Source organism: Lissotriton vulgaris, chromosome 4_1 (assembly GCF_964263255.1).
Source record: "Lissotriton vulgaris chromosome 4_1, aLisVul1.2, whole genome shotgun sequence".
NCBI lineage: Eukaryota > Metazoa > Chordata > Amphibia > Caudata > Salamandridae > Lissotriton > Lissotriton vulgaris.
This window is the reverse complement of record NC_141691.1, coordinates 1,987,615,882-1,987,643,306: the sequence shown is the minus strand read 5'-3', so window position 1 is coordinate 1,987,643,306 and position 27,425 is coordinate 1,987,615,882. Positions and strand designations below refer to the sequence as shown.

Genomic DNA, 27,425 nt, shown 5'->3' with positions numbered 1-27,425 from the left:
TGGCTATATGCAAATCAGTCTGTCCCTGGCCCAGTGCATCATGGGAACAGGGCAGACTAAACTACCAAGCCAATTCTTCACCAGAAAGGAGACAAGCTACCGGGGACCGGTTTCTGGCATTTCAGCCGTCTTTGGCCCGGCTTGCTTGAATCCTGATGGAGCAGTGAGAAAGGGACTCATGTCTGAGTATACCCTGCCACACCTATAGTGGCCAAAAACGATTCAGAAAAGGGGGTGGTGATGAACAGAGTGTCTGAATTAAGCAGACCACTCTTACCCAGTCCAAAGATCAGGGCTTGATCCATCACCGTTATTTATCTCACTGCCCCATCCCAGCTCAGAACCTGGCTATATGCAAATCAGTCTGTCCCTGGCCCAGTGCATCATGGGAACAGGGCAGACTAAACTACCAAGCCAATTCTTCACCAGAAAGGAGACAAGCTACCGGGGACCGGTTTCTGGCATTTCAGCCGTCTTCGGCCCGGCTTGCTTGAATCCTGATGGAGCAGTGAGAAAGGGACTCATGTCTGAGTATACCCTGCCACACCCGTGGCCAAAAACGATTCAGAAAAGGGGGTGGTGATGAACAGAGTGTCTGAATTAAGCAGACCACTCTTACCCAGTCCAAAGATCAGGGCTTGATCCATCACCGTTATTTATCTCACTGCCCCATCCCAGCTCAGAACCTGGCTATATGCAAATCAGTCTGTCCCTGGCCCAGTGCATCATGGGAACAGGGCAGACTAAACTACCAAGCCAATTCTTCACCAGAAAAGAGACAAGCTACCGGGGACCGGTTTCTGGCATTTCAGCCGTCTTCGGCCCGGCTTGCTTGAATCCTGATGGAGCAGTGAGAAAGGCACTCATGTCTGAGTATACCCTGCCACACCTATAGTGACCAAAAACGATTCAGAAAAGGGGGTGGTGATGAACAGAGTGTCTGAATTAAGCAGACCACTCTTACCCAGTCCAAAGATCAGGGCTTGATCCATCACCGTTATTTATCTCACTGCCCCATCCCAGCTCAGAACCTGGCTATATGAAAATCAGTCTGTCCCTGGCCCAGTGCATCATGGGAACAGGGCAGACTAAACTACCAAGCCAATTCTTCACCAGAAAGGAGACAAGCTACCGGGGACCGGTTTCTGGCATTTCAGCCGTCTTCGGCCCGGCTTGCTTGAATCCTGATGGAGCAGTGAGAAAGGGACTCATGTCTGAGTATACCCTGCCACACCTATAGTGGCCAAAAACGATTCAGAAAAGGGGGTGGTGATGAACAGAGTGTCTGAATTAAGCAGACCACTCTTACCCAGTCCAAAGATCAGGGCTTGATCCATCACCGTTATTTATCTCACTGCCCCATCCCAGCTCAGAACCTGGCTATATGCAAATCAGTCTGTCCCTGGCCCAGTGCATCATGGGAACAGGGCAGACTAAACTACCAAGCCAATTCTTCACCAGAAAGGAGACAAGCTACCGGGGACCGGTTTCTGGCATTTCAGCCATCTTCGGCCCGGCTTGCTTGAATCCTGATGGAGCAGTGAGAAAGGGACTCATGTCTGAGTATACCCTGCCACACCTATAGTGGCCAAAAACGATTCAGAAAAGGGGGTGGTGATGAACAGAGTGTCTGAATTAAGCAGACCACTCTTACCCAGTCCAAAGATCAGGGCTTGATCCATCACCGTTATTTATCTCACTGCCCCATCCCAGCTCAGAACCTGGCTATATGCAAATCAGTCTGTCCCTGGCCCAGTGCATCATGGGAACAGGGCAGACTAAACTACCAAGCCAATTCTTCACCAGAAAGGAGACAAGCTACCGGGGACCGGTTTCTGGCATTTCAGCTGTCTTCGGCCCGGCTTGCTTGAATCCTGATGGAGCAGTGAGAAAGGGACTCATGTCTGAGTGTACCCTGCCACACCTATAGTGGCCAAAAACGATTCAGAAAAGGGGGTGGTGATGAACAGAGTGTCTGAATTAAGCAGACCACTCTTACCCAGTCCAAAGATCAGGGCTTGTTGTCCTATTCATGACCGGCACAGCTCGCTCAGGCCCCTGTTGCCTGCAAACCCTGAAGCTCTTCGGGGAGGCATTCGGTCTGAGACTTAACCCAAACAAATCTGTTCTGGTCCCACTGCATCTCTGCCAGGTATGTGTGGAGTGGCAAATAAACATTCCAATCAGACCGCTCAGCTTTCGCTACCTGGGAATCTGGGTGGCACTTCGCCCAGATCTCACCTGGTCTCTCAATCTCACCCCGCTAAAATGGATGCAGTCTTCTAGTGTGACTAAGGCAGGAAGTAGAAAAAACCAGCAGCAGAAATCCTTTCGTTCTCCTCCACACCTGTCCTTCACAGCTGAGCAATTTTTACTGAACTTTATTCAACACATGCTGTTAGGAGATACAACCAATTATTTCGACAACTAAAAAATCAACTCAGTTTACTGAGTCTTAACTGTTTCGCTTGTGGCCAGGGATCTAGTTACTTGAAAGTTTGTGAGCTCAACTGTAAAGCCTGTATGGGCAAGTAGTCTCAGAGTGTCTACACTAGCCCCAGCTTGTCTGACGGGTACATGGATAGACAGGAGGTCTGAGTGAGCTTCATGACTCCCTAAAGACTGAGGAAACTACCTGGGGTAGTTCACCATGTGCTGACTGGAAGTGATCATCGGTCTCCACTGTGGCAGTGAAGGGATGCTGATTGAAAGAGAATCTGTGTGTGGGAAAGAAAGACAGAGAGTGAGAGAAATAGAGACACAGGCATTGTTGGGGAAACATATACTTTGTCTTCTGTCCTGAAACTGTTTGTCTCTACTCCTCTGGAAAAATGTGTGAAGGGCTCATGGAAATCTGTTTCACAGTCCACTTTTTCTATTGTTTGGGTTATCGCTCCACTTGGACTTAGATTTCTGTTACTATTTCTACTTTCCCTCAAGCCTAGCTAGTTCCTGACCCAAGACTGGAACATGGGAAAGGAGTGTATTTCTCTGTCAAATAGACAGCTGGGTATACTCCTCTGGCGACTGGATCACCTGGGGTGTCCAACACCAGAATTCCTATACCTTAGGAATTCCATTCAGGGGTCAGATTTCTTAACATATGACTGCAGATGCTTTAAGCTGATTTATTTATTTTGGATTTGTAATGCGCATGGCTGCCTCAGCAACGAGGCATCCCAGCGCAACCAGAAACCAAGAGACAGGAGACCAAGGAGAGCGGGGTAACGAATTAGACTGCCAGTGTAGGGAAAAGCCAGGTCTTTAAGGCTTTGCGAAAGGCCAGATGATTCGTAGTGCTTCTCATAAAGGCAGGAAGCGAATTCCAAAGCTTCGCCGCCAGGTAACAGAAGGAGCGACCTCTGGCCCTCGCTTTCCAGACTCGCGGAACGCGGGCCAACGCGAGATCAGCGGAGCACAGTAGACACCCCGGCTCATAAGGCGTCAGCAAATGAACTAACCCTGCTGGGGCCTGAGGTGTCAGAATCTTGTGAGAAAAACACAGCACCTTAAACTCTATGCGCTTTTCAACCGGTAGCCAATGGAGTTTAGGGAGCACATGCGCGACCGAGCAGGATCTAGGCAGTGCAACCAAGAGCCGGGCCACCGCGTTCTGAACCCTCTGCAACTGCTTGATACTCTCCTTATTTGCCCCCAAGTAAAGAGAATTACTATAATCCAGTCTGGACAAGATAGACGCCTGTACAATGGTCTGGCGCACCTTGGGAGAAAGAAACCCAGCAGCGGTCTTAGACCCCGCAACAGCCCAAAACAAACCCCAGCCACGGCTTTTGTTTGTTTAACAAAGGTCAGACCATTATCCAACCACACACCCAGGTTCTTCACAACCTCCTTGGGAAGTGGGGCAGGCTTGAGACAATCTGACCAGCACTGCTCAGACCAAAGCTCCAGTCCCTGCCGAACAACAAGATCTCAGACTTGCTGGCATTTAGCTGCAAACAATTTGCTGCCATCCAGTCGGAGATGGCCAGGAGATCGTCCTTGAACTTTCCCAAACTGGTGTTGCATTTCTTAGAGAAAGCAATCACCAGTTGGGTATCGTCTGCATACAACACCAGGGATAGCCCCCTGCCCTTTGCCACCTCCGCCAGGGGTCGAACATAAAAGGTAAACATAAGTAGCCCTGTGGCACCCCCCGATGCATGAAAAACTCCTGGGAATTAAATGGAGGAACTAAAACCTGGAAGAACCTATCCTCCAGAAAGGACCGAATCCAGGCTAAGGCCACATCCTCAATCCCAACTTCCAGGAGGCGTTTCAGGAGTAGGTCATAGGAAACGGTGTCAAATGCGGCACTTAAGTCCAAATGGACCAGTGCCGCCGAGTCCCCAACAACCAAGCTGCCCCGAATAGCCTCCGACACAACCAATAGCGCAGACTCAGTGCTATGCCTGGGTCGGAAACCATGCTGTGACAGATCAAAAATGTTGTTCTGCTCAATGACATTCGCAAGAGTAGAATTCACATGGAATTCCACTAGCTTAGCCAGAAAAGGGAGCTGGGAGATTGGCCGGTAGTTGCCAGGTTCCCCCGGGTCCAGAGAAGATTTTTTTAGTAATGGAGTAACTTTAGTATGTTTCCATGCCAGAGGGACTGTGGCTGACCTAAGCGATAAATTGGCCAGTTCTAAGCACTCAGGAGAAATCAGAGAGTGAAACTGGCAGAAAAAGGCAGGGGACAGGGCATCAGCAGGGCATTAGCTGGAGAACCTGATTTAATTTTTAAACAGAGCTTCAAAATCCCCAGGTGTCAGGAGCGGGAATGATAGCAAACTTGCCCCCCATATTTTCCGCCACTTCTGGCATCTCCCCCTCCAAATGAGGGGCCATCGAAGGTAGGCCAACATAAATTTGGTCAACTTTATTAACAAAGTGCAGTGCAAGCGCTTCGCATTGATGGTTGGAGGCAATAGGAGAGACACTGGCCACCCCTGCTTCTTCATACCTTTGAGCAGGGAGAAGATAGTCCTTGCGGGGTTTAAACCGACTAAGATTTTATTGGCCACAAACTCCTCTCTGAATAACTTTGTGATATTGTTTGACGGCCGCCCGATATTCTAATTTAGCAGACACATCATAACAGCGTCACCAGGCACGCTATAACCGCTTGCAGCCCTTCTTTGCTTGTGTGAGTGACTCGTTGAACCTCGTTGATTGGTCCGAAGCCTTCACAAAAACAGATTTATTATAGTCAATGAAGGAAAGCTTGGTGAACCGTATCTTGAGGTGAGGCTTTTATTTACAGAGACATGGGAAAAAAAGTCTATGAAAAAGGAGAACCTCAATGTTTCTCCTAACCACCACTGATGCCGCATGGAGATCAGGGAGATGTTCCGTAATAACAGAATTCCATCTGCGGTGTATCCTTTCAAGGGTCATGTGCATTCCTTTGCTGTTTCAGTTTATAACATATAGATAGGAATTATGCATTTTAGAAGCAGAGTAAAAATGTTTTGAATTAGGAAGTAGCAGCATAATTAGTGAACCAGATGCCAAATATTTTTTTTTATTCTGATGGCACAATTGAGCACTTTGCACAGTCTAATTATAGAAGGACCTTTCATGCATCTATAAAAGTTATGTGAGTCACTATATATGATATATTATGTCAGTGTTAAAATTGAAAATCCAAATATTCTCCAACTGAAATCATGCACCAGAATGGCACAATGCATCAGATTTTAATGTATGTTAAAAATCTTACTTTACTAAAAAAAATGGAACAAACTTTAGCTTTGCACTCAAACCTAGGACTTCAGAGTGCTGTGACAAGCTTACTTCCCTAAGTTTCATTCTTTCCCAGTCAGAATTTCCTAAATATATTCTGCTTGGTTGTCCCTTGCATGCCATAGTGTGTGAAATGGATGCACAGCCATGGCTGGGACCTCACATCCAGTAAAGTGGTAAGCCCCACTTTCCAATCTGTTTGCATGGAATAATTGCCCCCCCCTCTCCTTTTAGTACAATTTCTCAACATTTTCAGTTTCGGCGTAAAGTGAAAGAGTTCACAACCACATATAAACAATGATCACTCACGACAAAACCGGAGTTTTCATTTTTTGTAAAACTGACCAGAATAGGGGCTTACACGTATGCACTGAACTTCTTGGAAATTTTTTCCCCATTTGGGAAATCTTCTGAGAATTTAGAAACAAAGCAATAGCTTGACTAGCTTTTCCACAAACAGGATATGATCCAGCAGCAAAACCAAGTCACTGGAGTAAAGAAAGATGTCTAGTGCGCCAAGTAGATTTACCCCGATCCCTCAACCATCCAGGGGCCTTTGTTGCCTCTGATAAGAATCTAGGATTCTATGCAGACAGTAACCCAGGTATGCCACAGAAACAGTAACTAAGCTGATGATGGAAATGTCCACTTATGGAAGCTTATTTGGAAACATTTGAAGGAAACGAGTAATCATTTATATGCAGAAGAAAAAAGGCACATGGCCATTTTATAATCTAAAATTAACACAGCCCTCCAGCAGCTCGTACTCGAGGAGCTGATCCCCATGAATTTACTACAAGTACAAGATGCGGAAGGGAAACCAAATGTTACAAAGACCTCAGGTATGAGGACAAGTCATAGGTTTGAGCAACGGCCACAGAGTATATTATTGAAAACAGATAAACAATAAGCATCCACAAAACCAAAGTTATGTTTACAAGAAATAGGTAGCCAGGCTTTGAGTAGAGAATTAATTATCAGACTTTGGATTTGGGAGTGAATATACAAATGGACCTCATCATAAATAATATAAAATGGGAGTTCTCCTGCATATACTAAAAGCATTACTCAGCTTCCCAAATGACAAGCCCATTGAAGTTCTACATGAGGCATTGGGGGTATTCAATTCAATCACAGCATCACACCTGCATTTATTATGTGAGTCCTATCCTATCGCATGGTGCTGTGGTGCGGAGAGACAGACTGTATAGCTTTAGATCGCTGTAGGGCCATCAAGTGGAAGATGGCTTTGGGGTTTCGTAATCAGCTGCAAGGGCCGCACGAGGGCTAGACGGCTGTCCCAGGATTCTAGTGGAACCTGTATGCCTTACCAATATAACAAGACTATTAGGCCGGTCGCTAAACTGAACTTAAGGCCACTTGTAAGTACTGAGTATGCAAAAACAATTTGGGAAAGAAAACTGATCCGAGATCTTTTAGTAAAGGTTGGTTGTGGGGCCCTTTATTAGAGCAAAAATGCCATGAAAATAAGAAAACAAAATGGCTCAATTTTGTACTTTAGAAGACTATGAACTAATCTTTAACAGTAATACACCAACAAATTACCTATTGACCAAACTCTCTTTGATGTCCTAAAGCGATTTGATAAACTGAAATGAAGTATGATGAGAATATGTAAACTTTTGATTGGGAAGAGTGACAAATAGAGAGAGAAGAAAAGGCTTGTAAATGTGCTGGGTTCCAACCATACACACTCCAATAAATCCTAAATGTACACCCAAGAATGACAAATCTGAAAAGACTGGTTTTAAGACTTGTATAGAGACAGGGATATGAACAGTAAGTGATGCCATGGAATAGTTCATAGGTACTCGCAAACTTTTTCGCAGGGGCAAAGTGTTCAGTCTGGGGTGTGACCGAACATCAGATTGCTGTCCGTAGCTTATGAAGGTAGGACAAAATCTATTTATATGATACTGAGGGTCATGGCACACATTGTTGGAGTTTCATTCCATGCCACCCTCCTTTAAATTAGGCTTCTAGCCTCGTTAAGAGATGCAGATCTCTCCAGATATTTAGTTTATTAAAGATGATGACTGCCATACCATAGTGAAGTATCAGTTCTAGCCTAAAAGCAATTAAGCAACAGATGGACATCAATAGCAAACAATGGCATCCAGCAAGGAGTCTGCAGGACCCAGGGAAACGTCCTTCTACCTCCATTTCTTACCATCGGAGTAATGGAAGTACTTAGAAACACACTCAATTACACTAGAGAGTGATATAAAAACACCATGGCAGGGCCACTCAACTCAAGGTGTGCAATTTACTGGTATGTAGACACCACAACCCCAGCCTACCACTACTGTGACTGAGTGGGTAGCTGGTACTTATGGCAATTGGGGTGCTTGATATCTAATCCTAGCTTTACCACTTGACTGAAATGTGCTGGTAGTAAACACTGTATTAAAACTCTGGGGATGTCCCCTCAGCACAGTGGAATTTATACCAGGAGTGCAGTCACTGGACCTACTCAACAGAACAACCACCACCCAAGTTGTGGTGCTGTGAGCAAGCTAGATCCTATGGAACCAAAATTCTGGCTTCATTATAAGACCAAACTATGTGTAGTTGAGTAATCACTTTTTGAACAAATTCTGCAATGATTGGAAGTATTTCAAATCATGCTAAGCACTGGTAGTGAGTGTATGATAAGAAAACTAGACTGTGGGGCTACAGGATGAGACCATCAAACATCAGACCTCTGGAGATCGCTCGATCTTATGGTTGTGTCTTGGAGCTGCCAAGACTGCATTGACTCCAACCTGGAAGAGGCCTGAGGCTCCCTGGACATCCCACAGCTTTGACAAGTATAACCATAGAACAGGTGGCAGATGACTATAAACATTTTGAGTATATTTGGGGATCCTTGGTGTGAGTTCTTTCGCTGTTTATTTGCCCCACGTATACTAGAGCCCTCCACCATTTCCAGATCTAGTGATTATTAGAGGCTTCTGTTCTTCCCGCTTCATCCATTGCCTCAGTTCACACACTCCTGTTAGTTCATTTTGGATTATTGAGGGGGAAGAGGAATTAAGTTGGGCAATGAATCGAATAGGCTCAGGTGTAGATTTTGACAGTGTTGTTCTTCTTAATGTTTGTTTGTCTGTGAGAGACTGCTATCTTGATATAATTGTGTATCTACTAGCATTTACAATGATTATTAAGGTCTCCACCAACTGGATTGCTGTCAATCTACTGGTAAATACCTTTTAAAACTCAATAAAAAAAGTTTGAGGGGAAAAAAAGGAAACAAGACTGGAACCCAAAACCTTTTGAATATAACCCCTTGGGGAGCCAGCACCCAGTCTCATAGTTTATTTACAGCTGGAACGCTAAACCTTAATAGAAGATGTTTTGTGTTTTAATCTGGGTCTCCTATTAACCAAACTGTTTGATCTTGGGCATATTATATTGTGTTTATTCTGTTGTTCCCAAATGTACGCAGTGCGTTTTTCATTCATACAGGATAATGTTTTAATAACTTTCATTGTAGATGGGTAATGACCACCTGGACCACCACTGTTCTTGATTGATTACATATTATAAACACTATATAACTGGAAAGAAAGCTCTACCAGTTGTATGGTCGCCCCCTGCCCAACATGGTGATCTGAAGGTCCAGAGTTAGAATGCAGGTATAGCAGACTCAAGACTTCCATTATTCAGGGATTGGTTAACAGGGCCATGTGACTTACAGTGCTTAGAAACCACAGATGTATTATGAATAGCTCTAGAAAATACATATTATTAAGGTTACATCTCCAATTCGGTCTATGAATCTATAGTACACTATCCTGACAAAGTCATGTTGAAAGACCTCCTGCAACACTGTCTCTTTAGTGCGTTTTATCAAAGATATTCACATTTCTTCTATCGGTGTCTTAATGTCTCTAAGGAGAAGCACATTCGTAAACTTGTGCTGTAAAGGATACTTCAATGCTGCAGCATCTCAATCCCAATAAACCTTTAAAGCTGGCCCCACACAAGCCCTTTTTCACGGCTCCGGTTTATAGTGCACAGTGCTGTGGGAAGCGCTTCTCCAAGGGCTCCTTGAAGACTGAACGTTCATCCCCAATTTACTCAAACCTAATTGTCAGCAACTGGGAAGGTGCACTGAAGAGGGACTGTGAGAAAGTGCCATCGTTCTTGCATTGGTATGCCCCCACTTTTTGCTGAACTGCTGATGTGCTTTGACTGAGTGTGCCCTGGGCTCCTGCCAACCAGGTACCCAGGGCCTGTGTTCCTTCCCTAAAACTGTGTTAAAACTAAAACCGAATTTTCATCTCTGGCCACCTGTCAGCCCCTAGTAAATGGTACCCTAGGTACCCAGGGTATGGCACACAAGATGATGGACGGAATGTTGCACAATGGCAAAACATTCAGATTTGAGTTTAATCCATCGTTATTTTGCTCACAAAGCCACCCCAGTTCAGACATGGCCATATGCAAATCAGTCTTGACCCTGTGCCTCATGGGAAGAGTCCAGCCCGAGCTGCCAAGACATGTCTTCCCTGGACCGGAATCAATGCAGTCTTCAGCCAGGATAGCTTGACTCCAGTGGCTTAGTGAGCACGGGACCCACGACTGGGCATACCCTTCCCACCCAGGGCATGGTGACTAGAGCAGACCTCTAAGGGCTGCAGCACTTATTGTACCACCCTTAGGGGCCCTGTACCCTGACACTCACACACTGCCTTTGCAGGCTGAGTGTCTAAGTGCAGACCTAACAAAGAGTCGACATGGCACACATCCTTGTGTGCCATGCCCACAAGACCCACTGCTCAGGCATACCTCAGTCACCCCTCTAGCTGGGTGCCCTATGCCATTAGTGTGGGCACAGGCGCATGAGCCCTGTGCCCCTACAGTACCCAGGGCCATTCCTCCACAGCACCATGATGGCCCCACTGAAGACTGAAGTTTGGTATCAAACTTCTCAGCACATTAAAACCGCACTGATGCCAGGGTGAGATTTAATGTAAAATGCACCAGAGGGCATCTTAGAGATGCCCTTCGAAACCTAACCTACAATCCACATCTGAACTGAGAGGCTGCCACACAGCAGACATGTTGCTGGACCCCTGGGTGGAGAGCCCCCCGCTCTCCTGGGCCTGCAACAATGCACATGTAATGTAATGTAATGTAATGGGGTTTTATAGAGCGCACTTCTACCCTGAGGCCTCGTAGCGCTTAGGACGGTTGGGTGGAGGCAACTGTCAGATTGTGCAAGTTACTGGAAAAGAAGGGTCTTCAGCCGTTTGCGAAACTTGAGTAGATCTGGTTCACTACGTCTGGTGAGGTGCAAGGAGTTCCAACGGGAGTCGGCGTTACAAGAACTCCCCCCCCCCCCCCCCCCCCCCCCCTCCCACCTAGCTCGTTTGATTTTATGAGTTACTTCCAGCCAGGTACCCCCAGATCATAAGGTTCTTGGCGGATGGTAGGGGGAGACTAGGGATCAGACTAATGCTGGACCAGTGCGTCACATGGCTTTGTGGGCTATACACATCGCCTTGAATTGGATCCGAGCCTGTATTGGCAGCCAGTGGAGTGTTTTCAAGGCGGCTGACCCTGAGTGTCCACGAGACAGTCCAAGCAGTAGGCTAGACAGTCCAAGCAGTAGGCGAGCTGCAGAATTCTGAGTGACCTGTAGTTTTTTGATGGTACTCGCCGGGGCGCCTAAATGCAAGGAGTTCCCATAATCAAGGCGGGACAAGATGATAGCATCCACCATGATCCTCCGGGCCTGGAAGGGGAGGAGTGGCAACATTTTCCTCAGCATCTTCATCAGACCGAAGCAGGTTGCCGAAAGCTTGGTGGCTTGATGGTTAAACCCTAAGGTGTTATCAAGCCATACTCCAAGACTTTTAATCTGGTCTTTGGTTTCTGGTATGGTGCCCATACAGGTCGGCCAGTCAATAATTGATCTGGGAGAAAGGGTCTTCCCCAGGAACATCAGTTCCGTCTTTTCCTCATTTAATTTCAGATGGGAAAGTGCCATCCAGTTAGCTACTGCTTCTAAGCAGCTGCCCAGAGTGCTCGACGAGCCCTTGGGATGGTTTAAGCCAACCACCAGTTGGGTGTTGTCTGCATAGGTGACAATTTCGATGCCGAACGGGCGCACAATCTCTGCTAGAGGTTCCATATAAACATTAAATAGGGTTGGACTTAGAGAGGAACCCTGCGGGACCCCGCAGTTGAGGGGCCATGGCTTGGATTGAGTGGCACCCTCTGAGACCTGAAACACCCGATATTCCAGGAAGGATTGCAGCCAGGAGAGAGCTAGCCCCATTACTCCGAGGCGTCTAACACGAGCTAGCAGGATGTTGTGATCCACTGTGTCAAAGGCGGAACGCAGGTCTAGCAAGATAATTGCTGTGGTGCCGCCTTAAATCATGTCTCTCCGGGCTGACTCTGTCACTGCCAGAAGGGCAACTTCCGTTCCGAGCTTCGGGCGAAAGCCTGCTTGGGAATCATTGAGTAGGTTATGTTATGTTAAAAGTTTTCTAAAGCGCACAGCTGCCTCAGCGAAGGGGCGTCCCGGCGCTACCAGATCTAATAGCACATACAGTCCAGAAAGAAAGTTGCAAAAGTAATTAAACCCATAGACTATACTGAAGGGAAAAGGAAGGTTTTGATGGCATTTCGGAAAACAAACAAGTCATCCATGCCCCGGATATGTAGCGGCAGAGAATTCCATAGCTTAGCAGCCAGATAACGAAACGAGCGGCCTCCTGCCCGGCAGAGTTTGAACCGCGGCACAGTCACCATATGCTGTCCCAGCGAGCGCAACTGTCGGTGGGGAACATACGGGATCAAAAGATCGCCCAGAAGCGCCGGGCTGCCAGATTTTAGAATCTTAAAAGAACGTCAAAGAGCTTTAAACTGGATCCGCTCATCAATCGGAAGCCAATGCAGCCCTTGAATAGTGGCCCTAACCGGGCAATAGCGGGTGAGACCTACCAGAGTTCTGGCTGCAGAGTTTTGAACTCGTTGTAGTCGCCGTATCTCTGCTTTATTAGCCCCCAAAAGCAGAGAGCTAGCATAATCTAGATGGGAAAGTATATTAGACTGCACAATAAGCTGCCGTACTGCTGGGTCAAAAAATGTCAAAAGAGGTTTAAGACCCCTTAAGAAGCCTGTGCAGGTGGCGGCGACTCTCTTTGTATGGGTCTGGAAGCTGAGCGTGGAATCCATCCAGACCCCAAGATTCTCTACCACTGTCTTAGGCATGGGCATAGCACCTAGAGGTGCTGGCCACCAGTGTTCATTCCAGAGAGCAACGTTCTTACCCACCAGTAGAACCTCCGTTTTACTCACGTTCAGTTGTAAACAATTGTTTGCCATCCATTGAGCCACTGCTGTCATCCTGTCTCTAAATCTAGTGGCCGAAATCGATGGTCCCTCAGCTAAGGTGATAACAAGCTGGGTATCGTCAGCATAGGAAACCATTGTAAGGTCCCATTTCTTAGCGACAGCGGCCAAAGGTTTTATATAAAGATTAAACAGCGACTGGCTCAATGCTCAGCCTTGTGGGACCCCCTGTCCGATGGAGTGGGATTGAGAGAGGAATGGAGGGGCCGACACATGGAAAGATCTCAGTCAAGAATGACCTGAACCACTCTAGGGCTGTCCCGGTGACCCCTACTGCCTCCAAGCGATAGAGAAGGATGTCATGTGACACTGTGTCAAAGGCTGCGCTGAGGTCTAACAGAATCAGCGCTGCACTTTGACCGGCATCCAGGATGGTCCGGAGATGTTCTGAGGTGGCCAGCAGGGCCGTTTCGGTGCTATGGCCAGCTCGAAAACGTTCTGCGACGGGTCCAGAATATCATAGGAGCTCAGAAATTGGGATAGGATGTTATTGACATGAGCTTCTGCAATCTTGGCCACCCAAGGAAGAAGAGAGATTGGTCTACAATTCTCGGGTTTAGAGGGGTCTAGCGTGGCTTCTTGATAATGGGAGGCACCCAGGCCTGTTTCCAGGCACCTGGGACGGTTGCCGTGAAAAAGGACAAGTTCAGTATTTGACACATCGGCTGCCGAAGAAGCGAAAGAGACTCAATAAATTGAGATGGCCTCATAGGATCAGAGGGAGAGCCAGATTTGATTCTGCCACACAATCTGGAAACTTCCTCCTCAGAGATCTCCGGAATGGCTGATAGCGTAGGGCAGGACTCATCCCTAGCGGCTGAGAAGGTGGCCTCAAGGGACACGTGTGGAAAAGATTGATAAATCTTTTGAACTTTTTCTACAAAAAAAGTCGCAATCTCCTCACAATGTTGTGTGGAAACTATACCAGGCAAAGCCGCTTTACTAGTCCTAAGCTCTTTAAAGATTTTAAATATGCATTTAGTCGGATTAGATCTTAGCTTTATTTCCTTAGCATAGAAAGCTGCACGTGCAGCACAGATCGCTTTGTGGTAAAGCTTGATTTTGGACAGATAGATTATTTTATCTCCACCTATGTAATCCCCTTCTACAAGCGCGTTCCGCTTTCTTGCACACTTTCCTGAGGGCTCTCAATGAATCATTATACCAAGGACTCGAGATGGAAGTACGTCCCTTGGTCCATTTAGCAGGAATAAAGGTGTCCAGACCCTTTGAGGTCCAGTCGCTAAAAGCGGTGTACGCCACCTCAGGGTTTGCCATATCTCCTAAGGGATTGGCTGTAAGAAAGGCGTGAAAATCTTCAAGTCTAAATTTATGCCATGGGCGTCTAAGGACCAAATTATCAGTATCTAGACTATAAGGGTCTGTAATGGATAACCTTATTTCTATCAAAAAATGATCGGTCCATCCCATGGGCTTGGGCATTACTACATTTATGGCAGAGATGTTTGAAAAAAACGGATCGAGTATATGTCCGGCTATGTGCGTAGCATCGGACACTCGTTGCTCCAGCTGCAGAGCATTCAGGTCGGCAAATAGATTACATATGGCGCTATCATGAGTTAGGTCAAAGTGGAGATTAAGATCACCCAAAATCGTGAAAATGGCCGAACCCATCACAAGTGCGCTAGCCGTCTCCAACAGTGCCTCCATGAATCTAGTAGCCGTCCCTGGGGGGCGGTAGATAAACAGTCCAGAGAAGGTGAAATGTGCGCTTATAGCTACCCTAAAACGGGTGCATTCACATTCCCTGATATCCTCCTTAATAAACGAACAGGGGTACTGAGATTTATAAATTATCACAATGCCCCCACCCCTGGAGTCTCGGTTTATGGTGCTGATGGAATAGCCCGGGGGAAGGGTGAGATTGGGTACAGCTGTCATATCGTCCTTGAGCCAAGTTTCACATACAAAGAGAATGTCCGGAGACTCCTCAGAGATAAGATAGTGAATTTCCATATGGTGCTTGACAAGTGATCTTACATTTAGTTGGAAAATTTTCAGCTGGGCTTGGTGGATTCTTTTCGCTGCTACACGAGCACGACCAGGGGCGGGTGAGTTGAAATTACAGATAGAACATTTCATTTCTGTTTCCCCCATACAAGAGGTTAGCTTACCACATACCCCGGCACCTGAATTCAGTGCTAATAGGATCTATCATAGCAGAGAGGGTCATTCAGTTTTTGGCCAGGGGTTGTGAGACTCCAAATGGTTGACCAGAGAGAGATTGATATGCTTCTCTAACAGTTTGCTCAGCCATGGCAGGAGGGAGATCGGGCGGTAGTTAGCCATAATTGCAGGATCAAGATTGGGTTTTTTCAATAGGGCTCTAACTTGTGCGCATTTCCATGCCAGCGGCACTGTTCCTGTGGCAATGGAGGCGTTTAGTGTACTCAGAATTGCTGGTCTAATTATATCTGCGACTGGTAGCAAATGACGAGGAGGGGCTGGGTCAGTAGGAGAGACAGATGACACTTTTAGCATTAAGGTATGCAATGACTCCTCATCAAGCAAAGGGAATTCCGTAAGAGGGCAGTGTGTAATTGCAGAGATGTTCTCGGCCTGCGGATGGTTGGATTCACTCTTAGAAGGGGCGAAAGAGAGAGAGATAAGCTCAATTTTTTGTTGGAAATACTCCGCCGGTTTATCGCTGCGGTTTTGGGCCTCTTTGGGGTCAGGGAGATTTTGAGGGATCTTAACGAGTGTTTTCGCGATCTGGAAGATTTCCCTTGGGGAATTGGCTGCAGTCCTTATCTTCTGCTCATAAAAGGAGGATTGCGCCATTTTTATTTCCACCTTATATTTCCTGATTGCTTCTCTATAGTTGGTTCGACTTTCTACCCCTGAAGCCTGCCTCCATTCCCTCCCTAGTTTCCTACACTATTGTTTTAGCTCGCTTAGTTTAGAGGTGAACCATGGTGCTTCTTTAGCCTTGGTTTTTGTGTGTAGGATTTTTAGATGGGCTACCGAGTCAAGCGAGGTCTGGATCCAAACGTAGAAGTTCCTGTTAGATATCTCTGGGTCTTTGCCCAGCACCGGAGGCGCGGCGGTCAAAGAACGAGCCCATTGGCTGGCGGGGAGATTCGACCAGTTCCTCCCCGTCAGCGGGGCTAGGGTAGGAATAGGGGGGAGAGGTCACAGTTTCCCAGATTAGTGGCACAAGCAGATGATCGGTCTTGGGCGAGGTGCTAGGTCTCCTACCCCAGGATGGGCAGGGGGAAGCTTCAAAGGCCTGCCACCTCTGTAAGCTTCTCCAGACCATTCGCTGTACCCAGCAACAGGCCCCCACCGGGTCTGACCCCCACTTTGGCGGGAAGACAGGCAGGAAACCCTACGTCAGGAAGGGGGGAGTGCCAGCCTGTGCCAACCCCACCCCTTAGGTGGGAGAGGCGAGGTGAAGCACGACCCCGGGGTCCGGCCATCTTGAAGATGGGGAGCCCTGCCCAATCACAGCTAGGCTCCTGCCCCCCTCTGACCGGGAAGGAGCAGACTAGGGGGTGTACCCACCCCAGGATAGGGACCTATTGGTCCCTGCCCTTGCTCTACTTGTAACGCCCTAAATTCAGTATTTAGGGGCTCCCCGAACCTTCCTTCCTCAGATCCCGATAAGAAAAGAAGATCAAGAAGAAGACGAACCGCCGTGCAGCTGCTAACAGGACAACCCCAACTGACTTGGCCCCAGCCCTATCGGCTTGTCGATCCTGGAACCTACACCTGCTTAATCCCGGCGACTCCTGCGGACAGCAACCTTGGGAACCCCGGAGGACCAGTCTGCCTTGATCCTCTTAAAGACTAGGACTCACATAAGCAAAGGCTCTACTTCAACAACCATACCCCTGGTGCCAGCCAGGAAGCACAAGACCAACCCACTCTGCACCCGCCGAGCCCGGCCCGTGTCAGAGTGATCCAAGACCCGGCGACTGGGACCCGAAGTCCAGTGCCCAAAGACCCTCCTTGACGAACCAGACGACGCCTGCAGCCTCAGAACCAGGGACCCTACCAACGGCGACCAGCCGAGAGTACGTTTCCAGACACCCAAAGACACCCCTGCACCTGGCGCCCACGGCCCCCTGTGCCCTCCTTTGGGGTATTCACCTCTTCTCCAAGGTCCCAACTTACTTCTCAAAGTGGTGGTGGCACCTGAAGAATCTCCGTCCCCGAGTTTGCAGCCTTTGTTCCCTTTTCCATTGAATAACATTGGGCGCCCAACGGTTCAAAAGTACCCTGCACCCAGCCGCCCGAGTGCCGCTGGAAGTGTAGCTACTACCCTACTCTACTTCCCCACTTGCCCTGAGTAAGTGACCAAGAGCTCAGCTCCCACAGCCGCGTGGCCTGCCTGCTTGCAGCCATCAACCGGAGGCCCCCTCTCCTCCGTTGGATAACATTGGGCCTAACTACCTCTGCACCTGGATGCCCCTGTGCCGCTGAGGGTGTACCAACTGTACCTACCTGACCCTGGGGGACCCCTGAGTCCATGCCCAGAACCTTAACTTCACTGGTCGAGTCCTCACTTGGAAACCGATAACCCACTTTCCTGCCAAAGGATAACATGGATTGGTTTGACTCGAAAAAACTTCAAAGTGTGAAGTTTTGAAACTCTAAAATATTCCTATAAAATCAACCAAATACCGAATTCCGAAGTACTCACCTGTGATCAGGAGAGAAGCAAGTACTGTACCTTGTAGCCCAGGAGTGAACCGCAAAAGTAATCCTAACCGGGTTTACTAGTAGCCTGAGTTTTCTCCATAGGAATCCATTGTCTGCTTTTCTATGAAATTTCTTCTGTCTACTTTTGAAAACTTGAAATATTCCTTAAAAATCGTACCTAGTACTGAAACGAATAGTTTCTTACCTGTCGGTGTAGTTTTGCAGCTTGAAGATCTTTCTGGATTCACTATGCTGTGCATATTCCGCGGTCTTGTGGTTGGGTCCGGATTCGTAGTCTTTTCTTTGTTTTTTTTGTTGTTTTTTTTGTAGCCCTTGTGGGCGTCGGCGTCACACCTCCTCGGGTGCATTTCCGGTGACGTCAGCATGCTTCCTGCGGAAGCTCCCACTCTTGGGCACCATCTTCGTATTCTTTTTTTCCGTGTTTCTTTCTTTTCCGAAGCAATGGCAATGTTTTAATCAGGTGATAATTTCTTTACCACTTGTCCTTATATTCTCTTACTACTTCTCCTTCTTTTTTTTTTTTTTTTTTGACCACCTCTTCTCTCTCCAGCCTCATCTTTCTGGCGGAGGTGGGTGGGTTCGCTAGTGAATCCAGAAAGATCTTCAAGCTGCAAAACTACACCGACAGGTAAGAAACTATTCGTTTTGCAGCGTGAATCTTTCTGGATTCACTATGCTGTGCATAGATTTCGTAGCGGTTTCTCATTTCCGTGGCGGCTGGGTGGAAGATGAGCTCTGGTTTCTGAATATATGCTGGAGCACCCTTTGTCCGACTTGTGCTTCTTTGTTCATCTGAACATCCACGCAATAGTGCTTCGTGAATGTGTGCACCGAAGCCCATGTTGCCGCCAGGCATATGTCTTGTATGGGTGTATTGGCCAGGAAGGCTATTGTAGCCCCCTTTGTCCTAGTGGAGTGGGCGCGTGCCCCCTCTGCCAGTTCTTCTCCTGCCCTTTTGTGGCAGAGCTGGATTGTTTGCGCGATCCATCGTGCAATAGTGGTCTTTGCCACTGCCTTGCCCATGTAACTGTTGGCGAACGACACAAAGAACTGTTTCGTTTTCCTGTGTCCTTTTGTCCTTTCAATGTAATGCATGACCGCCCTTCTGGCGTCCAGGGTGTGCAGAGCTCGCTCTGCGCTAGTGGTTGGTTTTTGGAAAAAACTTGGAATCTGTATGGACTGGTTCATGTGGAACTTGGACACCACCTTCGGCATGAAGTGTGGGTCGGCCCTCATCACCACCCTGTCATTGTGTATTTGTAAGTAGGGCTCCTGTAGCGTTAGCGCTTGCAGCTCGCTCACTCTGCGTAAGGACGTAATAGCAACCAGGAAAGCAGTTTTCATAGTTAGCATCTTCAAGGAGGCCTTGTGAAGCGGCTCGAAGGGCTCCTTCATGAGTTCCGTCAGGACCACGTTTAGGTTCCATGCCGGTGGTGGCACCCGCTTGGGTGGTGCAATCCTTTTTGCTCCTTCCAGGAACCTCTTTACAACTTGTGATGTGAAGAAGCCTCTGCCCATCTCCCCCCTTGTGTATGCCACTATAGCCGCCAGGTGAACTCTTAAGGAGGACGAGCTGAGATTTTTCTCCAGCAAGTGTGTCAGGTACTTCAGTACCGTGGAGTCCTTTCTCATTTTATTGTGGAGTCTCTCCCTCCTGCACCACATCGTGAATCTTTTCCACTTTGCGACATAGCACCTTGTGCTGGGCCTTCGTGCCTCCCGAAGGACCCTGAGGGTGCTCTCTGGCAGTCTCAAATGTGCGAACTCTATGTCCTCAGGAGCCATGCTACCAGGCTCACGCTCTCCGGTTCTGGGTGCAGCACCTCTCCGTTCTGCATGGAGAGCAGGTCTTTTCTTCTGCCGAATCTGTGGGGTGCACACTGCGCCATCTCCATGATCTGCGAGTACCATGTCTGCCTCGCCCACTGTGGCGCGACCAGTATCAGGGTCATGGTGCTCGCTCTGCACTTGCTCAGTACTCTGTGTATCAGTGGTATCGGGGGAAAAGCGTACGCAAATTTCCCGGACCAATTTATCCATAGGGCATTCCCAAGGGACCCTTCTTCGTGTTGTCTGGATGCGAAGTTTCGGCATTTCGCATTCTGGCGTGTTGCAAACAGGTGCACTGATGGCGTTCCCCACCTGTTGAACAGCCTCCTCGTCTCCTGAGCATTGAGCTCCCACTCGTGGGATGCCGAGGTCTGTCTGCTCAGCCAGTCTGCCTGAATGTTCTCCTTCCCTGGTAGGTGTATGGCTAGCAGGTCTATCTGGAGAGGGATGGCCCACCTCCATATCTCCTGCGCCAGCGTCGAACGCGTTGTCGACTGTGTTCCACCCTGTTTGTTTATGTAGAACATCGCCGTGGTGTTGTCTGTCTGTAGCAACACCCTTTGCCTGTACAGTCTTGTCTGGAAGGCTTTCAGTGCAAGGAAGATTGTCTTCAATTCGAGGTAATTGATGTGCTTTGTCGCATCTGCTGGCGTCCAAAGACCCCTCACTTTGAGTTCCTCCATGTGAGCGCCCCATCCCTTCAGGGATGCGTCCGTGGTGATGGTCACTGTCGGAGTTGGGAGTGTTAGAGGCAGTCCCCTTTTTAAGTTCTCCAAGGTCCACCATGTCATCTCCTCCTGCACTGCGTGCGTCACCACCACAAGATCCTCCCAACTGCCAGAGGACTGTGACCATTGTTCCTGGAGCCATTCTTGCATGGGTCTCATGTGGAGCCGCACATTCGGCATTAGGTGGATGCACGATGCCATCATCCCCATGATCTTGCTCGCAGTCCTCACTGTCCGAGCTTGTCCCTTCCGGTAGAGGCGAGCTTCCTTGACCAGTGCCCTTGCTCTCTTCTCGCTGGGGAGCACTTTGCCCTGTAAAGTGTTGATCTCTGCCCCCAGGAAGATCTTCACTTGCTCCGGCTCCATTGATGATTTCTTCCAATGGACGGAGAACCCCAGGTTTATGAGCGTGCTCGTCACTGTATGTGCATGCTGCTTGCACTTCTGGTACGAGTTTGCTTTCACCAGCCAGTCGTCCAGGTAAGGGTATACGTGTATCCCTTGTCTTCGTAAGTGCGCTGCGACTGCCGCGAGGCACTTCGTGAATACCCTCGGTGCTGATTTCAGTCCGAAGGCCAGCGTTGTGAACTGATAGTGGCCCCCTCCGATTGCGAACCTGAGCATATGCTTGTGCTTCTCGTTCATCGGTATGTGTAAGTAGGCGTCCTTGAGGTCTATCGTGACCATGAAGTCTCCGACCTGCAATTGTGGCAGCACCTCCTGCAGAGAGGTCATTTTGAACTTTTGTGTTCTTATGAATTTGTTGAGGAACCTTAGGTCTAGGATGGGTCTCATCTTGTCGTCGACCTTTGGTACTAGGAAGTACGTTGAGTATATTCCCTTGTTCCTTTCCCTGAAGGGAACTCTTTCTATGGCCTGTTTTTGTAGAAGTTCTTGCACTTCTTCCTGAAGCCTCGCCAGCTGTTCTCTTGCTGGTGGCTTTCTCCTTGTTTTTCTGTTTGTTGGCTTTCTCTCCAACTCCAAGCAGTATCCGAATTGGATGATGTTTAGGATCCATTTGTCTGATGTGATTTCTCTCCATTCTTGGAGATAGACCTTTAATCTTCCTCCCACTGGTGTCATGTGGTCGTAGGTGTTTAGATTGTCCTGACCCCTTGGTACGTGGTGCCCCCTGGGATCTTTTCTGTGGTCGGGCACCCGGAGGTCTCTGAAGTCACTTCGAGGTGGGCTGCTGCCCCCCTCTTCTATTCTGGCCACGTCCATTCCTCCCTCGAAAGGACTGGCCTCTTGGCTGGTACTGCCAGGACTGCTTCTGGTGACCTTGCTGAGCCTGCGAGTCTGCCTGGTGCGTCTGCTGGAAGGCCTGGTGCGATGTACCTGGCTGGTTTCCACCTCTCTCGCCGGGCCTCCGTGCCGGGGTGCCTCTCCTGTTGCCTCTGAACTGCAATGCCCCCATGGATCTTGCCGTCTCGTTATCTTTTTTGAGTTGGCATAGTTTCTCGTCAACTGTTGCTCCGAAAAGCGTTTCGCCGTTGAACGGTGTGTTCAGGATACTGTGTTGTACCTCGGGTTTGAACCCTGAGATCCTGAGCCAGGCGTGCCTCCTTTCCGTGACACCCATCATCATGAGCTTGCTGGCGGTGTCTGCCCCGTCCAGGGCCGTCTTAAGGCAAGAATTTGCCGCGTTCTTCCCTTCTTCGATCAATTTTTCGGCCTTCTGCCTGGCATCCTGGGGTAGGTCCTTCACCAACTGTCCCAGCCCCTCCATGATCTGATACATGTGCCTGTTTAACAGGGCGTTGGAATTAGCCATTCACCAGTGGGTCGCGGCATTTCGCTCGATCCTTCTCCCCACCAGATCCATCCTCTTGCTCTCCTTATCCGGTGGTGGGCCCGAGGTAGTGGATACGCTCGCCCTCTTCCTAGCTGTGGCCGTGATAATGGGGTCGGCGGAGACCTCGCCTCGAATGTAGGCCGGGTCCTTCGAGGAGTGTTTGTATTTTTTCTCTGTTCTGGGAGTTACCGCCTTGCATGTTGCGGGCTCTTTGAACGCTTCCTTTCCCTGAGACAAGATGCTCTCGAGCATTGGCAGGAACTGGCTTCTTGTTTGTGTTGGGAGCAATGTCTCTAGCAGGAAGTCTGCTTTCTGCTTTTCCTCGTCGAGCTTTAGCTTGAATGCAGTTGCGGCAGATTGTATCGCCGAGTTGTATGCCCCGATGTCGTCCGGCGGCGAGGGTCTCGAGGGGTATGAGTCGACCGCCTCTTCCGGGCTCTCGGTGTCGACGTCTAGGTAATCCTCCTCGCGTGGGTCAGAGGTGGCCGACTCGGCGTCCAACCTATTGCCCTCATCGTCCTCATAGCTGTAATCCTCGTAGGGATTCTCTTCACCTTCCTGGTCGTCGACCATCTTGTCGCTAGGCACATGGTCGTCGACATGTTCTTCTTCCTCCTCGACCAGATCTAGCACGACGTGCTTGGTCTTGTGTGGAATCGTGAAGGCACTCATCTCGGCGGCGACGTCTTTTCTCCGCTGCAAGAGGCTTGCCATATCGGCTTCTAGCCGACGCCTCTTCCTTTCCATCTCGGCCGAGTTTTCGGCTTCGGAACGTTCGGCCCCTCTCTTCGTCGTCTGGTTCGGCGGCGAAATTTTCGGCGTCGACGGCTTGGACGTCGAACTGGCTTTCGGGTCCTTGGACGGTGCCGAGGCTTTAGGGTCTTTCTCCCTCGACGTCGATCGGTCCCTTTCGGCGACGATCTTCGACGCTTTCTGCTGGTCAACAGCTTTCGGCGCCAGGGACTCCTTCTCCGAGGATCCGCTGGGCCTGCTTGTGGTCGCGGACGGCAGATGTCGCTGCGTCGGCGCCTTCGGGCTCTTGGCCTCGTACTTTCGAGACTCAGAGTATCTTGTGCTCTTGTGGGACGTCGAGTCTCCTACCTTATCGGGCGTCTTCTTGTAATCGGTCTCTACGACCGTGTAGCTGTCGTCTTCGGCGGCAGCGTTGTCCTCCTCCTCCGAGGACATCCCCAGCTCGTACAGCGATGGCGTCGGGGATTTTCCTTCGAGGGCGCCGTGTGCTACCCTCGGTCTCTTCCTCACACGAAGGGTCTTCTGGGCGAAGACGGCGCAGGCGTTGCAGTCCTAGCTTCTGTGTTCTACCGGTAGGCAAAGGTTGCAAACCGGGTGCTGGTCCTTCTGCGCGTACTTGTGTCTGCAGTTCGGGCAGAACTTGAACGGCGTGTTGTCCATCCTCGTGCGTTCAGGCCTCCCTGACCGTGTGGACGTCGACGATCGTCGAAGTTCTCGAGGTTTTCACCTTCTTTTCTCCTCGTCAATGTTCTGTGAAGTCTTCCTTAGTCTTCTTCTTCCAATATCTACTCCAACTTCCACTCTTTTCAGTACTTTCTCCAAAAATGTCTGGAGCCCAACGGGAACGATCCAGACCCGACCGCGGAAAAAAGACTCTGAAGATGGCACCCAAGAGTGGGAGCTTCCGCAGGAAGCATGCCGACGTCATCGGAAATGCACCCGAGGAGGTGTGACGCCGACGCCCACAAGGGCTACAAAAAAAAAAAAAAACAAAGAAAAGACTACGAATCCGGACCCAACCACAAGACCGCGGAATATGCACAGCATAGTGAATCCAGAAAGATTCACGCTGCAAAACGTAATTACTTACCCGTCTTAAGTAGAGATCCCAGTGCTGGACCTAGGAGCCCAGTACTGGATTACAAAAGTAACAAGAACGTACTTTACCTGTAACCTGAATTTCCTCCCATTGGATAACATTGCTAGATTTTCACTGAAAAGTTTCTAAGTGTGAACTTTTAAAATACCTTTATATTCCTTAAAAATCACTGCAATAACCAAAATGTTTTTACTAAACTGTTTTCAGCTTAGACCCCACCCCAGGACTGAATCGAGGATCCAGTCCTGGAATTACAAAAGTAATTTACAGAGTAATCAACTGCATTTTCTGTAGAAAAACCAGTTGAGCACAATGTTAGATTGGGTTTAGAATTGTGTTGCCTACTGCAACCCCTGTGCCTGTTGTGTTTACAAAGTTATTTCTTTTCTGCAAAGTAATCACCTGAGATAACTCATAATTGAGAAAAGTATATTTTGATACCTGTTGGTTCTAAAAATAAAACAACTATATCTTTTGATATAAAAACAAATTCCCTGGAGTTCAGTCCTTGAGTGTGTGAAACCTTTTGCTGACTGAGTGTGTACAACAAATGCTTTACACTGTCCTCTGGTACTGCCTTACTGCTCGACCAAGCTACCACTTTTGAGAGTAAGGTCATCCCTGACTTTGACATCGGTTACACCTCTGGGGTTGGTGGTCTCTATACACACTGTACCTTACTTTGGTGCAGTATGTATAGAACCACTTTCTCACAGTGGCCACATGAAAAGGTCTGGAGGGCCACATACAACCCACAGTGGCGCATTGAGCATGATAAGAACAGACCCATAAAGGATCCATGCACTACTAAGTTTGTTAATTACAGGTTGTCAATGATAGAAATGTTTCAAATAAGGTGGACATAGTTTGGTATTTCACTTTATGCATAAACTTTTGATGTAATGTAATTCTTCTATTTGCTATTTCGCAGAAGCCAGTTTAGAAATATTTTATTTATGGTGCCCTTGGCTCCTGCTTGTGCTTTGATGCTTCTCTGGCCAAATCCTTCAGAAATGGTCTGGAGAGAGTTGTCCTCTTAGTACGTTATCACATGGAATGCAACCCTTTCTTGGAAGAGGCTTCACATTTTAAGGCGACATATACTGGGAGGCAGTCGATATTAACAAGTACATTCTAGTTGGACAAGTCATTTGCCCTCAAAGAGTCTGACACGACTTTACACCAATATTTGAGCACATGCACCACATCCCACAGGCAGACGTAGAAGAGTTGTTACCTAGCTTGCGGCGTTCTTCGGGGTCCTGCAGCACCATGTTAAGCGTTGGCCCTTCAGGTGCATTAACGTGGAACTGGAGAAAGGCCTTTTCAAACTCTGGAACTTCAGACTCAAATGCCACTGCAAGGAGAAAACAAAGAAGACAATGCGGTTAAGAAACAATTTATTGGCACTTAACAGAGGCTGGACGAGCCTATCTCACTGTTCACTGGGGCGTTTTGGTTGTAAGAAAATTACGGCTCTCTGCCCGAAACTATCCTGAAAGTCTTAATACAGTTATTTCTCTGGGATTAGGCCTGCAATCAATGTCTTTGTAGAAATACTTTGCCTGATTAAATCCAGCAGCACTTTCTCCCTCAGTCTGATATCTACTAGGTAGGGCCTACTGTTCTGCTATCTAGGGCTTAATTTTCAATCCTCTTTTAGAGATGCTCATTATGCAGAAAGCGCTGAAGGCCATCAACCAAGCTTGAATATTCTGAAGCAAACACTCACAATCAGAGTTGATCGACTATCACCAATGAAATGAATTAAGGACAGAGCTAATCATTTTGGGAGGAAATTAAATTTGGCACTCTCGTCCCTGCTCATTCCTTCCACCCACCACCCCCGAGCCTGCAGGGCCAGAAGGTGCTCCAGTGAGGAAGGGCCACCCAAATATGAGGTTAATGGGCTGATAAAATTCACGTAGTTGGGTGGGAGTCGATCCGGCTTTCGGATACTCTGGGAGGCGTGGAAACCTCCAAGGTGCAGGCTCCGCCAGAGCTAGGCCTCGAGTGCCGACGCTGCTTCTTCTTGTCTGATGACTTCGACTGAAGTAGCAAAGTTAAAGATCGCTTGGAATTTTTCCTCTTCTTGTGTCAGTGGGACTTATCTTATGTTCTCGACGACCTTGACATGCGACAACGAGCAATTGGTGTGGCTCAGCGACCGATCTCGACTACGTCGTGGAGGAGCTTGAGGGACCGCTCACTCAGGCCTTGGGGTGCATGACACAGCAAACGACGCAGGTCTTTGGCATCGTTGGTGACCTCCAACCCCCCTAGACGCACATCGAGTTTGGGTCCGTCACCCACATCTGTCGGTGACAAGTGCCACAAGGCTTGAAACCAGTCTTCCTAGAGGACATCCCTAAAGCAACAGGAAACAAAGCTGCAGATTTCTTACTGAATCACCCATCCTCCTCGCTCTGCGAAGGGATTTCCCCTTTCAAGGGCCTTTGTTTGATGTACCAGGTGTCAGTGTTCCTCGTGGCTTTGTGCTCCTGGCGTGGAAAGTCACGAAAAGAAATGGATGTCAGCGTACTGGGGTGATGCCTATATAGGCAACGCACGCATCATTTACGGCATGGACGATGCAGATTCCTTACCATAGAAAATTTCCCAGATGCCAGACTTGATCTGGAAATTTCTCCCAAGCAGTACCCCTGCACACCGGTAGGTGGCTTCATTCAGCTCCATATGGTGTTGTTGGCTTCGTCCGTGCAAGAAGTGACGTGCGCTATGCCCATAGGCACCACCTCAGTATGCTGATGTCAGTTTCTCTTCGTGACTTTCCTCGACAGGACATACATATTAACCCCAAATGCACTGTCCGAACACACTCCAATAACCTTGACACTTAGAGTGGATGGAAAGAGGGGACCACAGGAATCTGGAGGTCGCATAAGAAAATCATTCAACACCCCACTCGTTTTAAGCCACTCACTGCAGCCCTAGTGCACTACTTACATAATGACGAAACTGTGGAGGTGGAGACGGCAACTTTACAGGAGACGTTAAAAAACGTGATTTGATTGAGATTTCCGCAGATGAGAACCAAATATGACGGAACAATTGGATAAGACTACAGGATGAAGTCAAGGAATTAGAAGATGTACACAAATAATACACTGGAGCCCTCAGAATCTGGACAGCCCCGGGCAAGGCAAGTAAACAACTTAAAAGACTAGATGTGTATGTCATCCTACGCTTGAAACGTAAATTCTACCTAAAGGGGAACAGAAACAGACAACTGCTAGAGAATCACTTATATGTTAAAATAAATACAATTATAGTTTAATCAAGATTCTGGCAATTTTCTGGCATACTCAGAAGAGGGGCAGGTAATGAAACTCACTCAAACACAGGCAGAGGCACAAGAGAGACCTGTTGAACTA

The 27,425-nt window shown here is 48.4% G+C and overlaps 1 protein-coding gene across 1 annotated transcript in view; it reads right to left on the bottom strand.

Annotated features, from left to right (window-relative positions):
• The window catches only part of RHPN1 (rhophilin Rho GTPase binding protein 1), a 362,986-nt gene that overhangs the window by 37,511 nt on the left and 298,050 nt on the right, over positions 1-27,425 (bottom strand). The window contains exon 10 of the mRNA XM_086966302.1: positions 25,268-25,387. Coding sequence (XP_086822428.1) covers positions 25,268-25,387 — 120 coding nt within the window. The remainder of the gene's footprint in view (positions 1-25,267; positions 25,388-27,425) is intronic.